Raw genomic sequence first — 20,522 nt, forward strand, 5'->3', positions numbered from 1 at the left:
AAAGAAAGAAAGAAAGAAAGAAAGAAGAAAAAAAGAAACTAGCCAGTTTTACAAGCTATTTCTCTCCTTATACCTCAGGGCTTCCCAGCTCATCTTCCTCAAACATCTTTCAAGACCTCTACAAAATTAAATTCCTGAGTCTAGGAGGTGGTGCATTGATAAAGCTCTGGACTCTCAAGCATGAGGTCCCAAGTTTGATCCCCAGCAGCACATGTGCCAGAGTGATGTCTGGTTCTTTCTTTCTCATAAATAAATAAAATATTTTTAAAAAATTAAATTCCCCTGCTCATGGCTCACCAACCTTTCCCAATATTTCTCATACAAACCCTACCTACAGAGGGGTCTAAAATTCTGTGGATCCCCCCTCTCCCTCAGCTCACCTCCCGAAGTCCCTCCTGGGCCATGGCTCTAAAGCTGAGAATAACACCAATGATGGTCATGCGCTTTAGTACGTTATCAGCCCCTGAAGAGAAAGGAGAGCCTTAGGGAAGAGAACTCTGAAGAGCAGCAGCAGTGTTGCTTCAGATCCCCCCAAGAAACCTCAGGTACTGTCACCACAGTGCTTTTCCCAAAGATCCTTCTTCCTTCAGGACAGGTGCTCACCTATCAGCTGGGGCACCAGAGAAGCCATTAAGTCCGCCTTGCTGAAGTTGGATCTGATCTGAACAAGTGCATCCATGTTTTCCACAACCAGCTTCTGTAGTGAGCACACAGAGACATTAAGCAGGGCCTTGTCCTCAATGTGGAACAACATTGGTGGGGATTGCCCCACTTTCCAAAGGGTGGCCGGGTCAAAATACTCTGCTAATTGAGAAAGACAGGCCCTAAAGTGAGTGAAGCCTAAAATGTTCCTAGCTATGATCATGGAATGAGAGCTCAGACCTACAGGGATGTAGAGGTGACATAGGCTCCTGGGCTGAATATGGGCCCCAGATCAGGTCAATGGGGTTTACAGTTGACGGTATCTATATGCTTTTCTCATATTTAGTAGCTACTCTCTCCCTTGATCCAGCTTTCTAGTCCTATTTCCAACTCTGACACTATCTCCCCAGACAACACCTTTGACCCACCGCATATTAGCTGTCAGTCTCAGACAAAAACCAATAAAGTCATGGGCCCCTTGGAATAGACTTAAAATAGACTTCCTAGCTTTTTCTCATTTGCTATGTTCATACCTTTAGTTTTCTGATTATTAAACAATTTATTCTACTTTATATCTTAATGCTTTTTAGCTACCAAGTTGCAGGTGCTACCATGACACCAACCTGACAACCCTGGGGAGACAACCTCACTAATGTGTCCTGGAACCCCACCTCCCCAGAGCCCTGCCCCACCAAGGAAAGAAAGAAACAGGCTGGGAGTATGCACCGACTTGCCAACACCCATGTCCAGCAGAGAAGCAATTACAGCAGCCAGAACTCCCACTTTCTGCACCCCATACTGATCCTGGGTCCATGCTCCCAGAGGGATAAAGAATAAGAAAGCTTCCAGAAAAGATGGGATACAGAACTCTAGTGGCAGGAATTGTGTGGAATTGTTCCCCTCTTATCCTACGATCTTCTCAATCATTATTAATTCAATAAAATAAAATAAAATTTACAGACCAACAAAATGGCTGAACATTTTCACAAAGTGTAACTAAATCTGGATTTCTAATACCTTCTCATTGGGGGAATTTTATTTTACTTTGTTGCATTAAAATTTAATGCAAAGAAGTCCTTGACTGTAGGGGAAATAAAGTTAATTCAAATTTTGTCTTAAAAATAAAGAAAGAGGGAGTTGGGCGGTAGCGCAGGGGGCAAGCGCACGTGGCGCAAAGCGCAAGAACCGGTATAAGGATCCCGGTTCAAGCCCCTGGCTCCCCACCTGCAGGGGGGGGTCTCTTCACAGGTGGTGAAGCAGGTCTGCAGGTGTCTGTCTTTCTCTCCCCTCTCTGTCTTCCCCTCCTCTCTCCATTTCTCTCTGTCCTATCTAACAACGACGACATCAATAACAACAACAATAGCAACTACAGCAACAATAAAAAAAGACAATAAGGGCAACAAAAAGGGAAAATAAATAAAAATTTTTTTAAAAATGAAGAAAGGAAGAAAGAAAGGAAGAAGAGGCCCACAGAATATCTACCCCCAGCCCCTCCCTACTGCCCCTCTGTATCCAAGACTGGGCTTGCTTCCCATGGTTTGCTTCCACAGTACCTTCAGCTCCACAATCTGGGAGGTCACATGCCACATCAGGTTTTCACTCAGGAACTTCATGCCATAGGGGCCCAAGAGTTCAGCCAAGGCCCGCATCTCTGGAACAGAGTCACAGACATCCCAGGTGGGAGTCAGAGGAGTACCGTAGGAGCTATAGGGTAATCTGCATATTTAAGAATATTTTTCAGGGAGTTGGGTGATAGTACACCAGGTGGAGCACTCACATTACTATGCACAAGGACCCAGGTTCAAACCCCCAATCTCCACCTGCAAGGGGGGGAAGCTTCACTAGCTGGAAAGCAGTGCTACAGATATCTATTTTTCTCTCCGTCTCCCCTCTCCCTCTCAATTTCTCTCTGTCTCTATCCTAAATAAGTAAATATAAATATTTTTTAGAAGAAAAACAAGCCAAAAAATGGAACGTTGAGGAGTGAAAATGGCATTCAGGTGACAAGTCATACCTGCCTGAGGAACATTTGTCCTTCTCCCAACTAGTACTCATAACACCACTTATCACAGATGATAACTATTGATTTTACATTCTACTTTGAAGCTTAATGGTTTAATACATTTTCCTTTTTTATTGAGTTAACATTGCATTATAACATTATATAAATTTCAAGTGTGTGGGGGCCAGGTGGTGGCACACCTGGTTGAGCGCACATGTTACAATGTGCAGGACCTAGGTTCAAGCCCTCGGTTCCCATCTTCAGGGGGAAAGCTTTGCAAGTGGTGAAGCAGTGCTACAGGTGTCTCTCTTTCTCTCCCCTTGTCTATCTCCCCCTACCCTCTCAATTTCTGGCTGTCTCTATCCAATAAATAAATAAAGATAATTTTTTTTTATTTTAAGTGTGCATCACTAAAAATCAATAGGGCTACAAATTACATCATATTCAACACTAAAATTTAAGTTCTGGGAGCCAGAAGACAGTTCACCCAGAAGATCACAAACTTGACCATGCATGAAGATCTAAGTTTGAGTCCCTACACCACATGGGAGGACCTGAATAGGAGACGCTTCACATGCACTAAAGCAGAGCTGTGGTTTCTCTCCTTTCCTATATATCTCTTCCTCTCTGTCTCTCACCCTTTATCTTTAAAAAAAAAGTCTGCCAGCGCAGTTAAATATTCAGATGCAAAACCCGAGCGATAACCCTAGTAGAAAGAAAGGAGAAATGAAAAGTAATAATAAAGTTCAGTTCTTCCCTTGCCCAGTATTGGCCCCTTTATCGGATTCACGCATGCCCAGTGCCCTTCAGACTCTACACTCTTTCAAGCATCTCTATTCCCCAAGTTCTTTTATATGTTACCTGGGTTTTACTCAAGCTGGACTCTAGCTTAGTGATATATGATCTTTTAAACATGTCCCCGAGCCTCTGTGAGACTCACTTTACTTCTCTGTAAAATGAAGACAATATCTGCCCCAACTACATCAGTGTTGATATGAGAGTAAATAATGCACTATATTATAAAAGCTTTAGAAAACTATAAAAACAGGGAGTCGGGCTGTAGCGCAGCGGGTTAAGCGCAGGTGGCGCAAAGCACAAGGACCGGCATAAGGATCCCGGTTCGAATCCCGATTCGAACCCCGGCTCCCCACCTGCAGGGGAGTCGCTTCACAGGCGGTGAAGCAGGTCTGCAGGTGTCTATCTTTCTCTCCTCCTCTCTGTCTTCCCCTCCTCTCTCCATTTCTCTCTGTCCTATCCAACAATGACAACAACAATAATAACTACAACAATAAAACAACAAGGGCAACAAAAGGGAATAAATAAACAAAATAAATATTAAAAAAAAAAAAGAAAACTATAAAAACATATACATGTATTAGTAAGAATTGTTTCATGATGGTGTTGAAGGACCTAGGCTGAGGGTGAGACTGTCATGCAGAAAATTGAGAAATTTTATGTATCAAACTTATTTACTGTAAACCATTAATCCTCTAATTTTAAAAAAAGAATTGTTATGAACTAATTGTTTCCAGAGGTATGGGGCACATCATCCTGGTTTAATAAAATATGGAAGGTTAGAGATCTGTCTAAGGCCACTTAACCAAGTCAGAATTGATACTAGAAATTTAGTACAATGCCTTACTACTGTACTTAGTACAATGCTTTAATGTGCCTCAGCAGATGCTGTAGCAATTCCCCTATCTTTGGCCTTGCTTTTTCTTTTTCTTAATTAGTGATTTAATAATGATTAACAATATTGTAGAATAAGAGGGCTACAATTCCATACAATTCCCAGCATCAGAGTTCTGTGCCCCATCCTTTTTCTACGTTCTTCCCTCCACCTTCCTTATTTAAAGCCTCACTGGCCACGTTTCCTTTTCCTTACAGTGCCTCCAGGACTGGATCTTCTTTCCAGAAAGGACCTTCTCTTTATTCATAATCAACCCACATCTCCAAGTCTCAGTTGTATTCCTCCAAAGTCCTCTTCCCTCAAGCCTTCACCAATACCTTACCCTCCCCATTCAGCTTGCCTCTAGCCCTTTGTGGATTAAATAAAACCCACCTGGAGAAATCCCACACTAGAACTACTCAGGACAAACTCAGGCAAAAATTCTAGCTGTGATCTTTGGCCATGGGCCAACTCAGCAGACAAGCATAAAAGACCAGACATAACAAGAGACCAATAAAAGAAAGGTTGTTTAATACAGTTAAGGAGAGTTCAGAGGGTAAAGGAAACCAGGGCTCCACATTCAAGTTTCTGAAGACAGTTGATGTCCAACTCCCTCAATGACAGAGGAAGAGAGACTGGTCACAGCATCTGACAAAAAGCCTTGCTGAGGAGTAGATCCTTGACATGATTTTAGAGCCAACTGTTTACCAAAGGAAGAACTGAATTGAGGACTAGAAAAAGACCTTTCACTGCTCTTCTTTATATCTTAATGCTTTTTCAGACACCAAGTTGCAGATGCTACCATGATGCCAACCTGACTTCCCTGGGCAGGCAGCCTCACCAATGTACCCTGGGACCCCACCTCCCCAGAGCCCTGTCCCACTAGGGAAAGATAGAAACAGGTTGGAAGTATGGATTAACCTGCCAATGCCCATGCTCAGCTGAGAAGCAGTTACAGAACCAGACCTACTTTCTGCACCCCAAAATTGTCCTGGGTCCATGTTCCCAGATAAATAAAGAACAGGAAAGCTTTCAAGGGAGAAGATGGGATATAGAAATCTGGTGGTGGAAATTGTGTGGAACCGTATCCCTCTTAGCCTGTGGTCTTGGTGATATTTTTTATTTTATAAATAAATTTTAAAAATTAAAAAAAAAAGATCTTTCAGTCAGGCTAACAGTACTAAGAAGGCTTCTGACAGAAAAGAGGAACTGAACTGCCTTCTCTGGACTTGTTGGAGAGGAGACACACAGATCTACTGCTTTGGTTCTGCCAAGCCTCCTTACTCAAGTCTTCTCTACTCCAGGCTAGTAACCCTGGGGCTTCTTCTCTTTCCATCTATCTATTTTTACAGTATCACTGTCCCATCACCATGGCAACCCAGGAAAATTGAGGTGGGGTGGTAAAAGGGGGAATCGGCATTACCTCCTGCTGCTAGTCAGTTGTCAGCAAGACCTAAAGCTGATTTTAGATGCTGCCTACAGTCTGTGGGCAGAGTTCATAAGAAGGGGGTACCTGGAACCTCCAGCGGGTCAAGAATATAGTCAGCTTACTAATGGAGTCAGGATGAGCAGAAGAAGGAGGCAGAACCAGAAAACAAACTACACTCAGACTTTTATTAACACCCCCCCAAGGAAAGGGAAAGTTGGAAAAGGGGGTCCATGAAACCCCCTTTGGTGGAGACCCAAATCCAGGTCCTGTGCAGGAACCATGATCTATATGGAGGAGAAAGGAAGGAGGGAACAGTAAGACTGCTCACGAATCAGTTATTCAGTAAAGCAAACCTATTAGAAAGAATCGGTATGATTGCAAGCCCTCTTTAAAATGAGTACTACTTCCCAACTCATTCGCTACACACTCCTTACCCGCCTCCCTAGAGACACAAAAGCACTTCTATATAGTGGAATCAGCACTACAGAGGGATTAGGCACTTGGATTCTGGATTGCCTTGAGTTGAAATCCCAATTCTACTATTTATGTATGTGTAGCCTTGGGCAAGCTTCTTAACCTCTGTGCCCTACCTATAAAATGGGGGTAATAAGATTATTTGCCTCAAGGCTGTTGGCAAGGAGTAAATGAGTTAATACGTGTGAATGTTAAGAATTTAGGCCACAGCAAATGTCACCCATCATTTCTTCATCATTATTAAATCTCAGCGATCTAAACACTGGCTAAGGAGCTCAAATTTTTCCTTAAAGAAAAAGATCCAGGACATCAGATTACTATGTAATAATTCCAAGCACGAGAATGTCCTCCATATACTTTATTTTTATAAACCTTTTATTTGTTTGTTTGTTCGTTTGGAGACAGAGATAAATTGAAATTGGATAGAGACAGAGAGAAACTGAAATGGAAGGGGGAGACAGAAAGAGAGGCACGGGAGTGGGGTGGTAGCACAACGGGTTAAGCGCACGTGGTGCAAAGCGCAAGGACCGCTGTAAGGATCCTGGTTCAAGCCCCTGGCTCCCCACTGCAGGGAAGTCACTTCACAGGTGGTTAAGCAGGTCTGCAGATGTCTGTCTTTCTCTCTCCCTCTCTGTCTTTCCCTCCTCTCTCCATTTCTCTCTGTCCTATCCAACAACGACAACATCAAGAACAACAACAATAATAACTACAACAATAGAATAAGGGCAACAAAAGGGAATACATAAATAAAATAAATATTTTTTTAAAAAAAAGAGAGGCACATGCAGCACTGCCTCACCACTTGTGAAGCTTCCTCTGAAGCTGGGGACTGAGGGTTTGAACCCATATACTTGCACATTGTAACATGTGCACTCAACCAGCTGTGCCACTACCCAGCCCTCTATATTTTTACCCTTCATTTTATGACCCACTTTGGTTATTCTTTATGGAAATGAAAAATATCTATGTGCTACCCTCCAAAGGATAATTTCTTCAGGTGACGTGAGTCCCCTCGCATAACTCCTAGTTCCCTTCTCCCTTCAACCCCCAGGTCACTCCCATTCTGGGTCTCCTTAAAATCTCTTTTTTATTGTCTAGAAGGAGGCATCTAGCAGATTCCTGGGAGGAGGATGTAGAATGAGCCTCTAGGGAGGTAGGAGGGTTGTGTGGTGCCTGTAGATTTAGAGACTGTATGAGGAGTGGGTGCACTCCTTGAGAGGGAAACCAGGTTCTGGACTCACCTGAGATGTCAGAGAACTCCTCTGCACTGAAGTTCTGCTCCCCCTCCCTAGGGAGGCTGATGAAGGCTTGCATGGCTGGAGAGAGGATAATGGTCCCACCACTAGCCTGTCTAAGCAGACTTTCGAGATACCTACAGTATTGATCAAGAAAACACAGGATTATTATTCAAATTCTTTCTTCCTGTCACTACCCCTTATCATTCCACCACAGAGACCAGGAAGTGCCCCAAAAGCTAGATCGGGAAACAGAGACTCAAAGAAAACAGTCCAAAACTCTAACACCCCATGCTATTGGCTCAAAAACAACTGGCAGTACTGTAATTTCTACTTTGCCCCTAATCTACAAGAGATGCTGCTATGCTGTCAACTGCAATGATGTGGACTCCCTTCTGTTAGTCCCTGCTTTTTCAATGACTGCACTCCCCTCAACTCTGGTCTTTCTATAGGTAAGAACTGCCTGCCAAGAAAAAAATCCAGTAATTGGGCTCCTCTGAAATATACCTAGCCTCTACTTCTCTAGCAGGAATACTGGACTAAGGATCTCAGATCCTAGAAGTGGCTCTTAAGCCACATCTGGACAGAGAGAAACCTGTGAGTGCTAGTCATCCAGTTTCTAATCTCTTTCTGAGCAGACAACAAAGACTGACTCCAGTCATTGTCAGGCAAGAAGAGCTTGGCCAACCTGTGCTACACAGCCAGACACTACCTCTGGCCTTGGTTTCACAGAAGTCACTAGCTAAGCACAGGAAGGCCAAGTCCAGTCATCTAACATAGGACTTCTTTTCCCTTTTAATTTGAATCCTTTGTCAAAAATTCGAAACTGTGGGTCTAACATTAAAAATAAAAATGTACAGGTTGGAGAGATATCTCACCCAGTATGGTGCATGGCTTGCCTTGTGGGTGGCACAAATCTGAACCCCAATACCCCAGCACTGGGGAATCTCTGGAGCTATGATCTATCTATCTAACTGAATGAAATGGGGTGGGGAGTGAACCAGGATGTAGTGGAACTGTATATGTGCAAGGCCCTGGATCTGCAAAATAAATAATGATTTAGGAGGACAGTAACCAGACAGTGGCTGACCACTTTAAAGAAATATGGGGGGACGGGGAGAAGTAAGTCCTCTCCAACTACAATATGGGAGTACAACTACATTGCCCATTTACTCCCACCTACCTGACACCTATATTTGCAAATCTTCTTGGTCTTCCCCCCTACTCAGAGGTTCCTTTGCAGCCTCTCTCACTGAGCTGACACTGGATTAAGGGCGCCACCCAGTGGCTTGGGGAGGAGAGACTCCGGCTCTTTTCCATCTTTAAAAATCTCAGAAACAATATTGCTGATTCCCACCTCCTCTGGTTTGGGAAAGGAGAACCCGTCCAACCCATCTCCTACTTAAAATAGTCTATAAACTTGTCTTCATTTGGGGGTAAGAAATAATGATCTGGGGAGACAATGTTGGAATGGTTTTCAAAGAAGCTGGGAGAAATCAGAGATTTTCAGCAATTGAAGAACTTCAGAAATAAGAGAGATCATTTGAAATTAAAATGATAAGAATCCAGAAAAGAGTGGCCAAGAAAGTGGTTCAGTGAGCAGAGTATATGAGTAAGTAGCCAGGTTTGATCTGGCACTGCACATGACAGTGGAGGCCTGGTTGCTCTCCTTCTCAAAGAAGACATATGTATCTTCAGAAAGAGAATAAATTCAGAAGAGGAAATCTAGAAGTGGAGATTATAAGGGAAATACCAAATGTATCAGTGTCTGTCCATAGAAAGGACGTCAAGCAGAATTCCCCGGGCAGATGGCCTCACCAATGTACTCTGGAATCCCATCTTTCTAGAGCCCTGCACCACTAGGGAAAGATAGAAACAGGCTGGGAGTATGGATCCACCTGCCAACGCCCATGTCCATTGGAGAAGCAATTACAGAAGCCAGACCTTCCATCTCTTCTGCACCCCAAAATGGTTCCGGGTCCATGCTCCCAGAAGGATAAAGAAAAGGAAAACTTTTGAGGAAGGGGATGGGATACAGAACTCTGGTGGTGGGAAATGTGTGGGATTTTACCCCTCTTATCCTATGGTTTTGTCGATATTTTCTATTTTTTATTTTATAAATAAATTTAATTTTAAAAAGAAAAGAAAGAATGTCAGGCAGAGCATCAGCATTATTGACACCCCTTCATAAGCTTCAGAAGAAACACTATGCAACTGGCCAAGAGCTATACTGGCAAAAACTACATATCAAGTAAAGAACAATTTTTTAATTTTTTTTTTGGCTTTATCTCTCTTTTTATTTATTTATTTATTGGGGAATTAATGTTTTATATTTGACAGCAAATACAATAGTTTGTACATGCATAACATTTCCCAGTTTTCCGTATAACAATACAACCCCCAATAGGTCCTCTGTCATAAAGGACAAATATTGTCCCTATAACAACCTTTGTTAGAATCATCAAATAAATGCAGAAAAACTTGAAGCTAAATAAGACCCCACTAAAATCCTATTTCCCTCTAACTTGAGACAAGATCCCATACACCTAATACTGGTTTGGATACAACAAGGGATACTCAATGTTTTAACAATTGGGAGAAAGCCCAAGATTATCAGATAAAGAAATGACTACAAAAGCTGGATAAGGGCCAGAGACTGGCTCACTTAAAGATGGCCTTTTTGGCTGCTATCAGGCCAACTTATCACCCAGGGTCCTAGGCAGGGAATTTCTGAATTCCTCCATAGATAATGAGCTTAAGACCTCTGATAGATCCTTCTCTCAACTGTCATTCATCACACTCATTGGGAATGTCACCTGAGCCCTTTTGTAGGCCTCGTCAGGACCCGTACCCTCACTATGAAATAGCAATGGCAGGGACTGCCCTACTCTCCAAAGGGAAGCTGGGTCATCCTACTCTGCCATTTGAGGAAGACTAGCTCTGAAATGAGTGCAGCCTAGAATGTTTCCAGCTGTGACCATGGACTGTGAGCTCAGTTTGACAGGGACTCAGAGGTTATATAGGCTCCTATGCTAAATATAATATGAATAAATATAAATATATGGGCCCTGGGTTAGATCAGTGCAGTAAATGGCTAGTGGCATTTATATATCTTCAAGTTTACAAGCAACTCTCTGCCCTATCCTGCTTCCTAGTTCTACTCTCAACTCTTGACACCATCTTCCCAAATACTTCTGGTCCACCCTCATGTTAGCTATCAAGCTCAAGCAAAATTATTAAGGCATAAGCTCCAAGAAACATTCCTAAAATATACTTTCCAACTTCTTTCTACCCTAAGGCTCCTACTTTCATTTGTTATATTCCTACTTTATGGTTCCTATTTATTAAACATTTTGTCCTGCTTCCCATCTTCATTTTAGTCACCAAGTTCCGGATGCTACTATGATTCCATCCTGACTTCCCTGGACAGATGACTTCACCAGTGTTCCTGGAACCTTACCTCTCCAGAGCCCTAACCCACAAGGGAAAGATAGAAACAGGCTAGGGGTATGGATCAACCTGCCAATGTCCATGTCCAGTGGAATAGCAATTACAAATGTCAGAACGCCCACATTCTGCACCCCAAAAGAATTTTGGCCCATACTCCCAGAGGGATAAATAGGGAACTTTCCAATGGAGAGGATGTGACACAGAACTCTGGTGGTGGGGAACTGTATGACATCACACCTCTATTACAATTATGTCCCTTATAATCTTGTAAATCAATATTAAATCAACAATAATTTTTTTAATTTTTAATTTTTTAAAAATTAAAAAGAAATAAAGAACATCAGAAAAGCAGTGGGAGAAGGTAAGCGACACTGACCAGTTTGTGTAGAGTGTGGTGATTGTCTGCTCCCCACATGAGTCCAGTGGCTGTGTCTGCTGCAGGAGGGCATTGCGGATGACTCTGGAAACATCTGTCCCCAAAAACTGGGCCAGTGACTGTATGAAACTGATGTATGCTTTGACTCCTGCCAATAGCTCAGAAGGCCTTGCAATCTCTTGGGTACTGGCGTTGTAGCCAGCCAGCCACACAATAGCTCTGGGTAACAAAAATCACAATTATAATCAGAATGATAACCAAAGTAACAATGATCACATTTGTATTGTGTTCCAGATGTGGCACTGTGATCTCACTACATGTTATATATACCTCACAGTAGCACAGTAAGGTAGGTACAACTGTTATCCCCCCTGTATGCATTTATTTTAAAAAGCATAGATATAATAAGCCAGTTGTTACCAGTGAAGACCACACAGCTGGCAAATGGCAGATCCTGGGCTTGAATCCAGTAGCATCTGACTCCTAACCAGTGTGTTCTCCTACAACCTCCAGGGAAATCAGGTTAAGTGCTAAAACATCTGGACTCCTAAATACCATCTAACTCTACCTGTGGGCTCCTTGGTATTCTCAACACCTGCATTCTCAGGCCAGTATTTGTCATCTCCTTTGGAAGAATTAGTTCTAACCATTGTCAGAAATGAAAAACTATACTTAGGAACCCTTAGACTCCTTCAGTGAGTCCCAAGTGCTTGTGAGATGCCAGGCTAGAGAGAAAGCACACTTGGCTGACACACAGCCATAGTCACCACTAAGAGCCCACAGGTTGATGTTCAGGGCATACTAGAACTCCATATTCCCCCACTGAATCCCCAACTCCTTCCAAAATACTATCCCCAGGAACTTGAGAATTCATAATTAGACTCAGTGCTTTGACCTGACTTTTCCCCCTTATTAAAATGGCAGCAGTTGAAGAAGAAGAAGAACATCACAATTTGTGGTCCAGGAGGTGGCACAGTAGATAAAGCATTGGGCTCTCAAGCATGAAGTACTGAGTTCAATCCCCAGCAGCATATATACCAGAGTGATGTCTGGTTCTTTCTCTCTCCTCCTATCTTTCTAATAAATAAAATCTTTAAAAGAAAGGAAGGAAGGAAGGCAGGAAGGAAGGAAGGAAGGAAGGAAGGAAGGAAGGAAGGGAGAAAATCACAATTTGAAAATGACAAGCCTTTTTCAGTCATTTGTATCTCAAGCCTAAGTTACATTATCAGATTCCTCCTAGAGTCACCTGTACAATATAGGTTTTTGTTCACCCCACACTCCTGATACTATGGCCATTAGTTAAAAAGAAAGGGGGAAATGTTGGTATGCTTCTAAATTCTGCTTCTAAGACCCCTTCTGTTACATTGCTTGAGGCTGTGGTCTATTTACATAATCACTGTTTTCATTGGTTTAATCCCCAGTAGTTTGAATGCTATTTTCCTTCTCCCCACCCCCTATCCTATGTACTCCTCTTCCTGACACTTCCACCTCAAGAGATATATATATAAGGACAGGATTGTGATTAGATATAGCTAGATCCAACTGCATCCCCGCTCGTCAATAAAGATTGAACTGCATTCCCAGCTCAGCCATGAGTCCCTGGTCGTCTGTCTCCTGCCCGCGAAGCTAGATTGGCAACTGGTCCTCCGAACTGGGACCGGCAGAGTTTTTTTTCTTTGCTTCCTGTTTTGGGTGAATGTTTGTAGCAATATTAGGGGAGGAAAGAGGAAGGCCTCCTCCCCAGATGAAAAGGAAAAGGGAAGAGGAACTACTTGACAGAAAGTAATACAGAAGGGGTAAATGGGGGAGTGGGAAGGTTCTAGAAACAATGTCAGTAAAGAAAGTATTAGAGATTCGGGGTAAATCAGGATATCATGCCCATGCTGCTCCTGGGTCACGAAAACCACTGAACTGACAGATTGTGAAGGCTTTGCACACAGATGATTACCAAACTGTCATCATCCTAGTGTTGTGTATACACCTGAGACACTTCCTTCCATAAAACTAATCTGTTTGAAATGAAAACAAACCAATTTTACTGTCATCCAAGCAAAATCTTAATTGAAAAATAAATATGCATCTCCTCTAATTATAACACAGACTCCTAGTTGTTCCTCTAATTCTGTCTTTGCCCTTTAGTGTGGGTAAAGCAAACCTATTGAAATGTTGAGTCAAATCTTGTTACTACTTTATTCAAACCAATCAAGGCATCCATCTTACTCAGAACAAAAGCCAAAGTATTGACAATGACATAGAAACACCTATTTAATCTGTCATTCATACAGCCTCTAATGTCACATTCTAACAGTTTTCCCCAGCTTCATTCTGATCAAGCAGTATGAGCCTCCTCCATGTCCCTTGAACATACCAAGCATGTTCCCACCTCAAAGCCTTTGAACTTGCTCCAACTGGAATGTCCTTTTTCCAGATTATTACACACATGACTTCTCACTTCCCTCAAGAGTTTACCCAATAACACTTCCTCATGCAGATCATGATCATTCTGTGTAAAATTGCAACATGTTAATGTACACACACACCTCCCTTTCCAGTTTTATTTTTCCACTTAGCACTTACTTTTGTCTAATCTGCTATATTTTGTTCATCACCCTTACCAGAAGGTAAGCTATATGGGGGCAAGGATCTTTATTATATGGTTTGTATACTATTATATTAACCGCTTCTAGAACACTACTGACAGTCAATGTTAAACAAGTATATACTATACATTCCAAAACAAAACATAGAAGACTAAGGACTAAATATAATAATTCTTCCCCTAGGGGGGTCAGGCAGTAGCGCAGCAGGTTAAGCTCACATGACATGAAGCACAAGGACCAGTGTAAGGATCCCAGTTCGAGTCCCAGCTCCCCACCTGCAAGGGGGTCGCTTCACAAGTGGTGAAGCAGGTCTACAGGTATATCTCTCTGTCTTCCCCTCCTCTCTCCATTTATCTCTATCCTATACAACAACAACATCAATAACAATAATAATAACTACTACAACAATAAAACAAGGGCAACAAAAGAGAAAAAATAGCCTCCAGGAACAGTGGATTCATGGTGCAGGCACCGAGCCCCATCAATAACCCTGGAGGCAAAATAAAATAATAAAATAAAATAAATAATTCATCCCCTTACCAAGTCCCTTAATAGCTTACTATAAGGTCCTCATCTGCAGATACCTTTAACTAGAAGATGAGAAATTGAACCCATGTGCCAATAACTGTACTACAAACTATTGCCCTCCCCCCATAAAATGAAAGAAATGACAGGGGAGAAGGAGAAGGAGAGAGAGAGAGAGGGAAGGAGAGAAATGGTCCTGCTTTAGGGAGTAATGTAATGACGGGTGAGGGGAAAGGTATCTATATATCTGAGGCCTATCACATGTCAGGAACTCTACAATCACTGTCTTTATTTCTCTAGCAATTATCAACTACAAAAAAATATCAATTATCTATTTACAAAGTAAATATTTGTATCCTTACTTTACAGGGTGTGAAGCTAAAGCTCAAACAAGTTAAACAACTGTTCCACTTTTCTTATTTAATGTCCTGAATATTACACAGGTCTGATGACTGAAAAGGATCCAATAATTTTACTAAGTCAGAGATAATTAACTGAGTTGTTCATCAAAATCATCTAGAAGTTTGATTTTTTTAATATTTTAACTTATTTTGGATAGTGACTGAGAGCAACTGAGAGGGAAGAGTGGGAAAGAGAGGAAGAGACCTATGGCATTGCTCCACCACTTACTTGTGAAGCATCTACCTGGAGGGATTGAACCTAGGTGTTTGTGTATTGTAAAATGAGTGCTTTCCTAGGTGAGCCCAGCCTGACCCCCTATTGATGTTGTTGTTTTTTTTTATTTATTTTTTTGGTAATTTTTATTTATTTATCTTCCCTTTTGTTGCCCTTGTTGTCTTTTTTTAAATTTTTTTTTGTAATTTTATTTATTTATCTTCCCTTTTGTTGCCCTTGTCTTTTTTTTTATTGTTGTTGTAGTTGATGTCGTCGTTGTTGGATAGCACAGAGAGAAATGGAGAGAGGAGGGGAAGACAGAGAGGAGGAGAGAAAGACAGACACCTGCAGATCTGCTTCACCACCTGTGAAGCGACTCCCCTGCAGGTGGGGAGCTGGAGGCTCGAACCAGGATCCTCATGCTGGTCCTTGTGCTTAGCGCCACCTGCGCTTAACCCACTGCGCTACCGCCTGGCTCCCTATTGATGTGTTTTTAATAGAGATGGTTGGGACCTATGCCAGGTTGCATCAAAATTTCCAAGGTGTAACATGACCATCAAGAGGAATCTAATAAAGTCAATTTTGGTACCCATGTGTCAACAACTAAACTGTAAACATTAAACCCCTCCTGATAAAAATTATTTTTTAAAAAATTAACTTTAAACCCAGCCTCTCCAGAGCCCTACCTTACTGAGGAAAGAGAGAGACGGGCTGGAAGTATGGATCAACCTGCCCGTGTTCAGCGGGGAAGCAATTACAGAAGCCAGACCTTCCACCTTCTGCACTCCATAATGATCCTGGGTCCATACTCCCAGAGGGATAAAGAATAGGAAAGCTTTCAAAGGTGGGGGTAGGATACAGAGTTCTGGTGGTGGGAACTGTACCCCTCTTAACCTATGGTCTTGTCAATATCTCCATTTTATAAATTGTTGGTCATTACACCAGGTCCCCTGCATTGCTTGATGCTGTGGTCTATTTACATAATCATTGTTTTGCCTGAGACCCACCCTGCCTGCAGGGTATTGGTTTAATCCCCATTGGTTAGATGGAAGCTTGCTACTTTTGCACTCTTTTGTTTGCTCCACCCCCTCTCCTAGCCATTTCCTTTTCCCACTTGCCACTTCCAGTTAAAGAGATATATAAAAGGAATTGTATCTGATCAATAAAGGAGGAATTTCATTTTGTTCCCGCTCAGCCACGAGAGTTCCTGGTTCCTCTCCTGCGTCGCTGAGTAAGCAGCAGCCTAGGTTGGCTCCAGTCAAGTTCTCTCCAACCCAGAGAGCATGTGCCCGGGAAGAAACAACCTCACGCTAGCCTGGCAATACATTAAAAAATCAACTCTAATAACTAGCCTACTATAAAATAAGGAAACAAGGAAAGAGCTATACCTGTTGAGTCTGGCCTCCAGATGGCTGCTGAGATACTCTGAAGGGAAGATAATGTGTTCAAATACAGTGAAACTGTGTACATGATTCATTGTCAGTGCCAGTTCTGTCAAGCTTAAATGGAGCTTGTCCATGCTGGGTGAAAGCAAGAAAGGAAAGTGAGCCTCAGTTCCAGGGCTGGCACTGTCTTCTAGCACCTGGGGAAGATCTCCCAGGCCCCTGGCCCTCAGACCCATTTCATTTTTTTTTTAACCAGTGCACTGCTCAGCTCTGGCTTATGGTGGTGCTGGAGACTGAACCTGGTCTATTTCTTTTTTTTTCAATCTCAGGGAGGCTGAGACTAGACCAGAACATATAGAATCTGACTTAAGGCACAGTAGAAAATTCATACTATCTTGTCATGCCCCACCACCACTTTACACTTTCACTGGATCACCTTTCCTCTTCCCTGATTTCCCTTCTCTGATGCAGTATGCAGTTGACCCTCTAAGCCTGAGGTTCTTACTTGGTGACAACACTGCGGTTCTTCCGGTGACTCTCAGCTCCTGGCTTGTCCCTCTCAGGCTCGCCCTTTTTGGGAGTCTGCCTCTGCTTCATGGCTTTCTTGTTCTTGGCCTTGCTGATGGTGGTGGCACAGTGCTTAGGTAGAAGCTTTAGAAACAAGCAAAGGCATGCATAAATGTGATTTATTCCTAAAACTTTCAAGTAACCCATCTAACAGTTGGCCTCTTCAGTATTCTCTTGTCCTTTGATCTTTCTTCCTTTCTTTCTCATTCCTTCCATGTATCTCTTTCCTTAGTGGAACCTATTCAGAATGTGTTCACCTTTTTTATTTTCATTAAATAGTTCAACATGTTTTAGGTTCAAAGTTTCAATGTGGCAGTGGCTTTCAAGGATCACTGAACCACTACACACATCATGAGAATCTTTCTTAATGGAGATATTCAAAGGAAAATAATAGAGCCCAAGAGTTCTACATAGTTGCACTTTCAAGGGTCTTCCAAACTAGGAAAACAACCATTCTTTTGCTGATATGAAAAAAAATCATCTCACAGGGGCCAGGCAGTGGCCCATCTGTTTGAGCACACAAGTTACAATGCACAAGGACCCCCAGTCACTACCTGCAAGGGAAAAGCTTTGCAAGTGGTGGAGCAGTACTGCAGGTGTCTCTCCATAGCTTCCTCTTGATCTCCCCCTTCCCTCTCGATTTCTGTCTCTATCCAATATACAAAGACTAAAAAAACAGAAAAACCATCTCAGTTATTATGTTCCTTCATATTCTGTTCCACTAAAATAGTTATCCCACTACCTAAGTTGCCCCCTCTCCAGATTCAAAGCTCACACTGTCTAGCACTCTTTTTCCACTACTTTTTAGAAATAACATGTTTCTTGCTAGCTAGTTTACTTATCAATCCTGCATGTCTTCTCTTCACCAAGATATCCCAGTTAACCATATAGAAAATAAATAATATCAAGGAAAATGAAGAATGTGGGTCAAAGTAACCAATCATCTTGACATTCTCTCCATACAGTCCAATGCACAGCACATCTGGAAATTTTCCATTTGAAATTACTCACAGAGCAGCATAAGAGTATGAGGTAACTGGTATGCTTTTAAATTCTGCTTCTTCTAAAACCCCTTCTGTTGCATTGCTTGACTCTAGTCTATTTACATAATCATTGTTTTCACTGGTTTAATCCCCACTGGTTCACGTGATATTTTCCTTCTCCCCACCCCCTATCCTACATACTTCCTCTTCTTGACACTTCCGCCTCAGGAGATATAAAAGACAGGGCTTTCTAATGAAGAGGAATTAGAAGAGATTAGATTGTTGAACTGCATCCCCGCTCATCAATAAAGATTGAACTGAGTTCCCAGCTCAGCCATGAGTCCCTGGTCGTCTGTCTCCTGCCCATGAAGCTAGCCCGGCAAATGGCGCCCTGAACAGGGACTGGCATATGGCACCCAACCAACATGCGACATAACCTGCCCAACCCCCAGATAAGTAAAGCCGTTTGCTACCTACCTATCCACTACAGGATGCCTTTCTACTTATGAAGAGGTTTCCCAAAGCCTCTACTCTTTCGTCATGAGACAGTTTCTCTGTCTCTGGAACATTTTGCTCTGGGCTACACTTTGGTTCCCTGACTGGGAACTTTGGTTCCTTATGACCGTGATCATAGAGCTTGGGAGATGCATGGAGATATCCTCTGGAACTTTCTGGACTCCCTCTCCCATGTTTCCCAAGGAGAAGGACTACATTTTGCTCCGAGCCACACTTTGGTTTCTTATGACTGTGATCGTAAAGCTTGGGAGATGCACGGAGATTTCTCCTTGGACTTTCTGGACTTCCTCTTGCATGTTTCCTGCGGAGAAGGACTACTCTAACTTGAAGAGCATTCTCCAGTACCCTGGCAGTCCCCAAGAATGGAGACACATGGTTAGTTCTACCCTCCTGATTCGATTCTTTCTTCGATGGGAAGACGTTTTTAAAAATGGGTGCCTGCAGCAATCCAGCAGGAACCGTCAGAAGCACCCTAAATGGAATTTCGAGGAGCTTTTTGGCCTAGGACACCCTCCAGGGACTCATGATGCTACATGGTGAGATCTGGAAAATGTGGTTCAAGGTGAAAGAAGCAAAAACTGCCTACCGCTTTTCTCTCGATTCCCCCCTCATTGTTCTCTCTGAATATCTTAAGTTTGCTGTCTGCTTTCAGTTATGTTTCATAAGAGAGTGATTTGAATGACTGAATTTTTGTATAACATTGACTTAAAAAAACATGCTGGATGCAGCCATGATTTCTAGAAACATGCAGAAACAGTCCAAAAAATTGTTTTTTCCTCTTTTGATTTTTTACATCTTGGAAACGTTTAATCCTGAAAACTGTATGAGTATGGGTGGGGTAGAAAAAGCAATGGTTATGTTAATGATTCTCATGCTTGAGGCTTCTAACCATGGTTCTTCTATTGAGCTTATGCTGTTTAAACAACCTTAAAAAGTTTTGTTTCACAAGTAAGTGAAGTACAGCTGTCAAGTCTTCACATGAAAAAGCATCTGCTCAAATGAAATCCCCGGAAATCCATTTGGACCCCTGTTCTCTGACATCGCCCACAAGATGGCATGACTACAATGCACCCCCCCCACCAAAACCAATGATGTGACCTGGCACGACCTGAAGAAATTGATTAACAGACTCCAAAGCTCACTCTCTACAGTAAAGTGGAATTACAGTGGCTGACCTTCCCCATTGAGACAGATGTGCAGCGTTTCATCCCCTGGCATTTCATCCGTGGTCATCTGCTTTGGACTGACACTGTGGGACTATGTGATAGCTTGGTAGAGCATAGGGGAGCTCTCCCATCCTTGGATGGAGGTCTGGATAGACACCCCGCTTGTAAGTCTCTCTCGTCATATAGGTGAGCCAAGAGGGAAAAAGTCTCTCAGATTAAGCTTGCCTTGTTAGTCTCTCAAGTCCACAGAGACCTCAATGCTTCCCTCCATTAAGTGCAGGCCACATGGCCACCTACTTTAAGATTCACTTACTCAAAGTTCACAGAGAAGAACACACCTAATCACACACTCCTAGCAGTGCCCTTTGATGTATGTCCTTAATTTGCTTATCTTCTCTCTATCTTGCCTTAACTGGTTCAACCCCTTTCCTTCCCTCAAACGCCTTTGGGTAATTAAATGCCTGCATCAGGAGACTAATTATCTTGACCTTTATGTATCTGCATCAATTCTTGTCATAACAGCCCCCTACCATAGGGGCAAGTTGACCTTTAAGAAACCTGTAATTTCTGACCTATTTCAATAATTCCCTTTGTTTGGTTTTCTATTTAACTCATGTCCACCTGCTAATAAACGAGACCTGAGACCTGGGATCTGAGATCTGAACACGCTGTAGGTCTCCCAGTGTCTTTACTTCATGTCGTCCCTTGCGTGAGCAAGAAAGAACCGGTCTGTTACCTTTCTCCTGGAGATCAATTCGCCAGAGACCCAGACACTGACACTTCTATCGGACTTACTGGTACACCTCTTGGACACTTTATACAACTTTACAGCAATTTTCTTTTATGCTGCTGGGTTTCTCAAAGACTGACCGCAGCAGTCTATGAACT

At 42.5% G+C, this 20,522-nt stretch overlaps 1 protein-coding gene across 2 annotated transcripts in view; it reads right to left on the reverse strand.

The window, feature by feature from the left end:
- Positions 1-20,522, reverse strand: part of NCKAP1L (NCK associated protein 1 like) — a 53,900-nt gene that overhangs the window by 15,378 nt on the left and 18,000 nt on the right. The window contains exons 19-25 of one of the 2 annotated variants that reach the window (XM_007518137.2): positions 16,908-17,053; positions 16,406-16,537; positions 11,278-11,496; positions 7,458-7,588; positions 2,196-2,293; positions 604-697; positions 381-463 (exon numbers count right to left, since the gene is read on the reverse strand). In XM_007518137.2, the coding sequence (XP_007518199.1) occupies positions 381-463; positions 604-697; positions 2,196-2,293; positions 7,458-7,588; positions 11,278-11,496; positions 16,406-16,537; positions 16,908-17,053 (903 nt within the window). Of the gene's footprint in view, positions 1-380; positions 464-603; positions 698-2,195; positions 2,294-5,773; positions 6,027-7,457; positions 7,589-11,277; positions 11,497-16,405; positions 16,538-16,907; positions 17,054-20,522 lie in introns of those variants that run through there. The other variant, XM_060195200.1, reaches the window with a different exon arrangement.

This window comes from Erinaceus europaeus, chromosome 7 (genome assembly GCF_950295315.1).
Source record: "Erinaceus europaeus chromosome 7, mEriEur2.1, whole genome shotgun sequence".
NCBI classification, from domain to species: Eukaryota; Metazoa; Chordata; class Mammalia; order Eulipotyphla; family Erinaceidae; genus Erinaceus; species Erinaceus europaeus.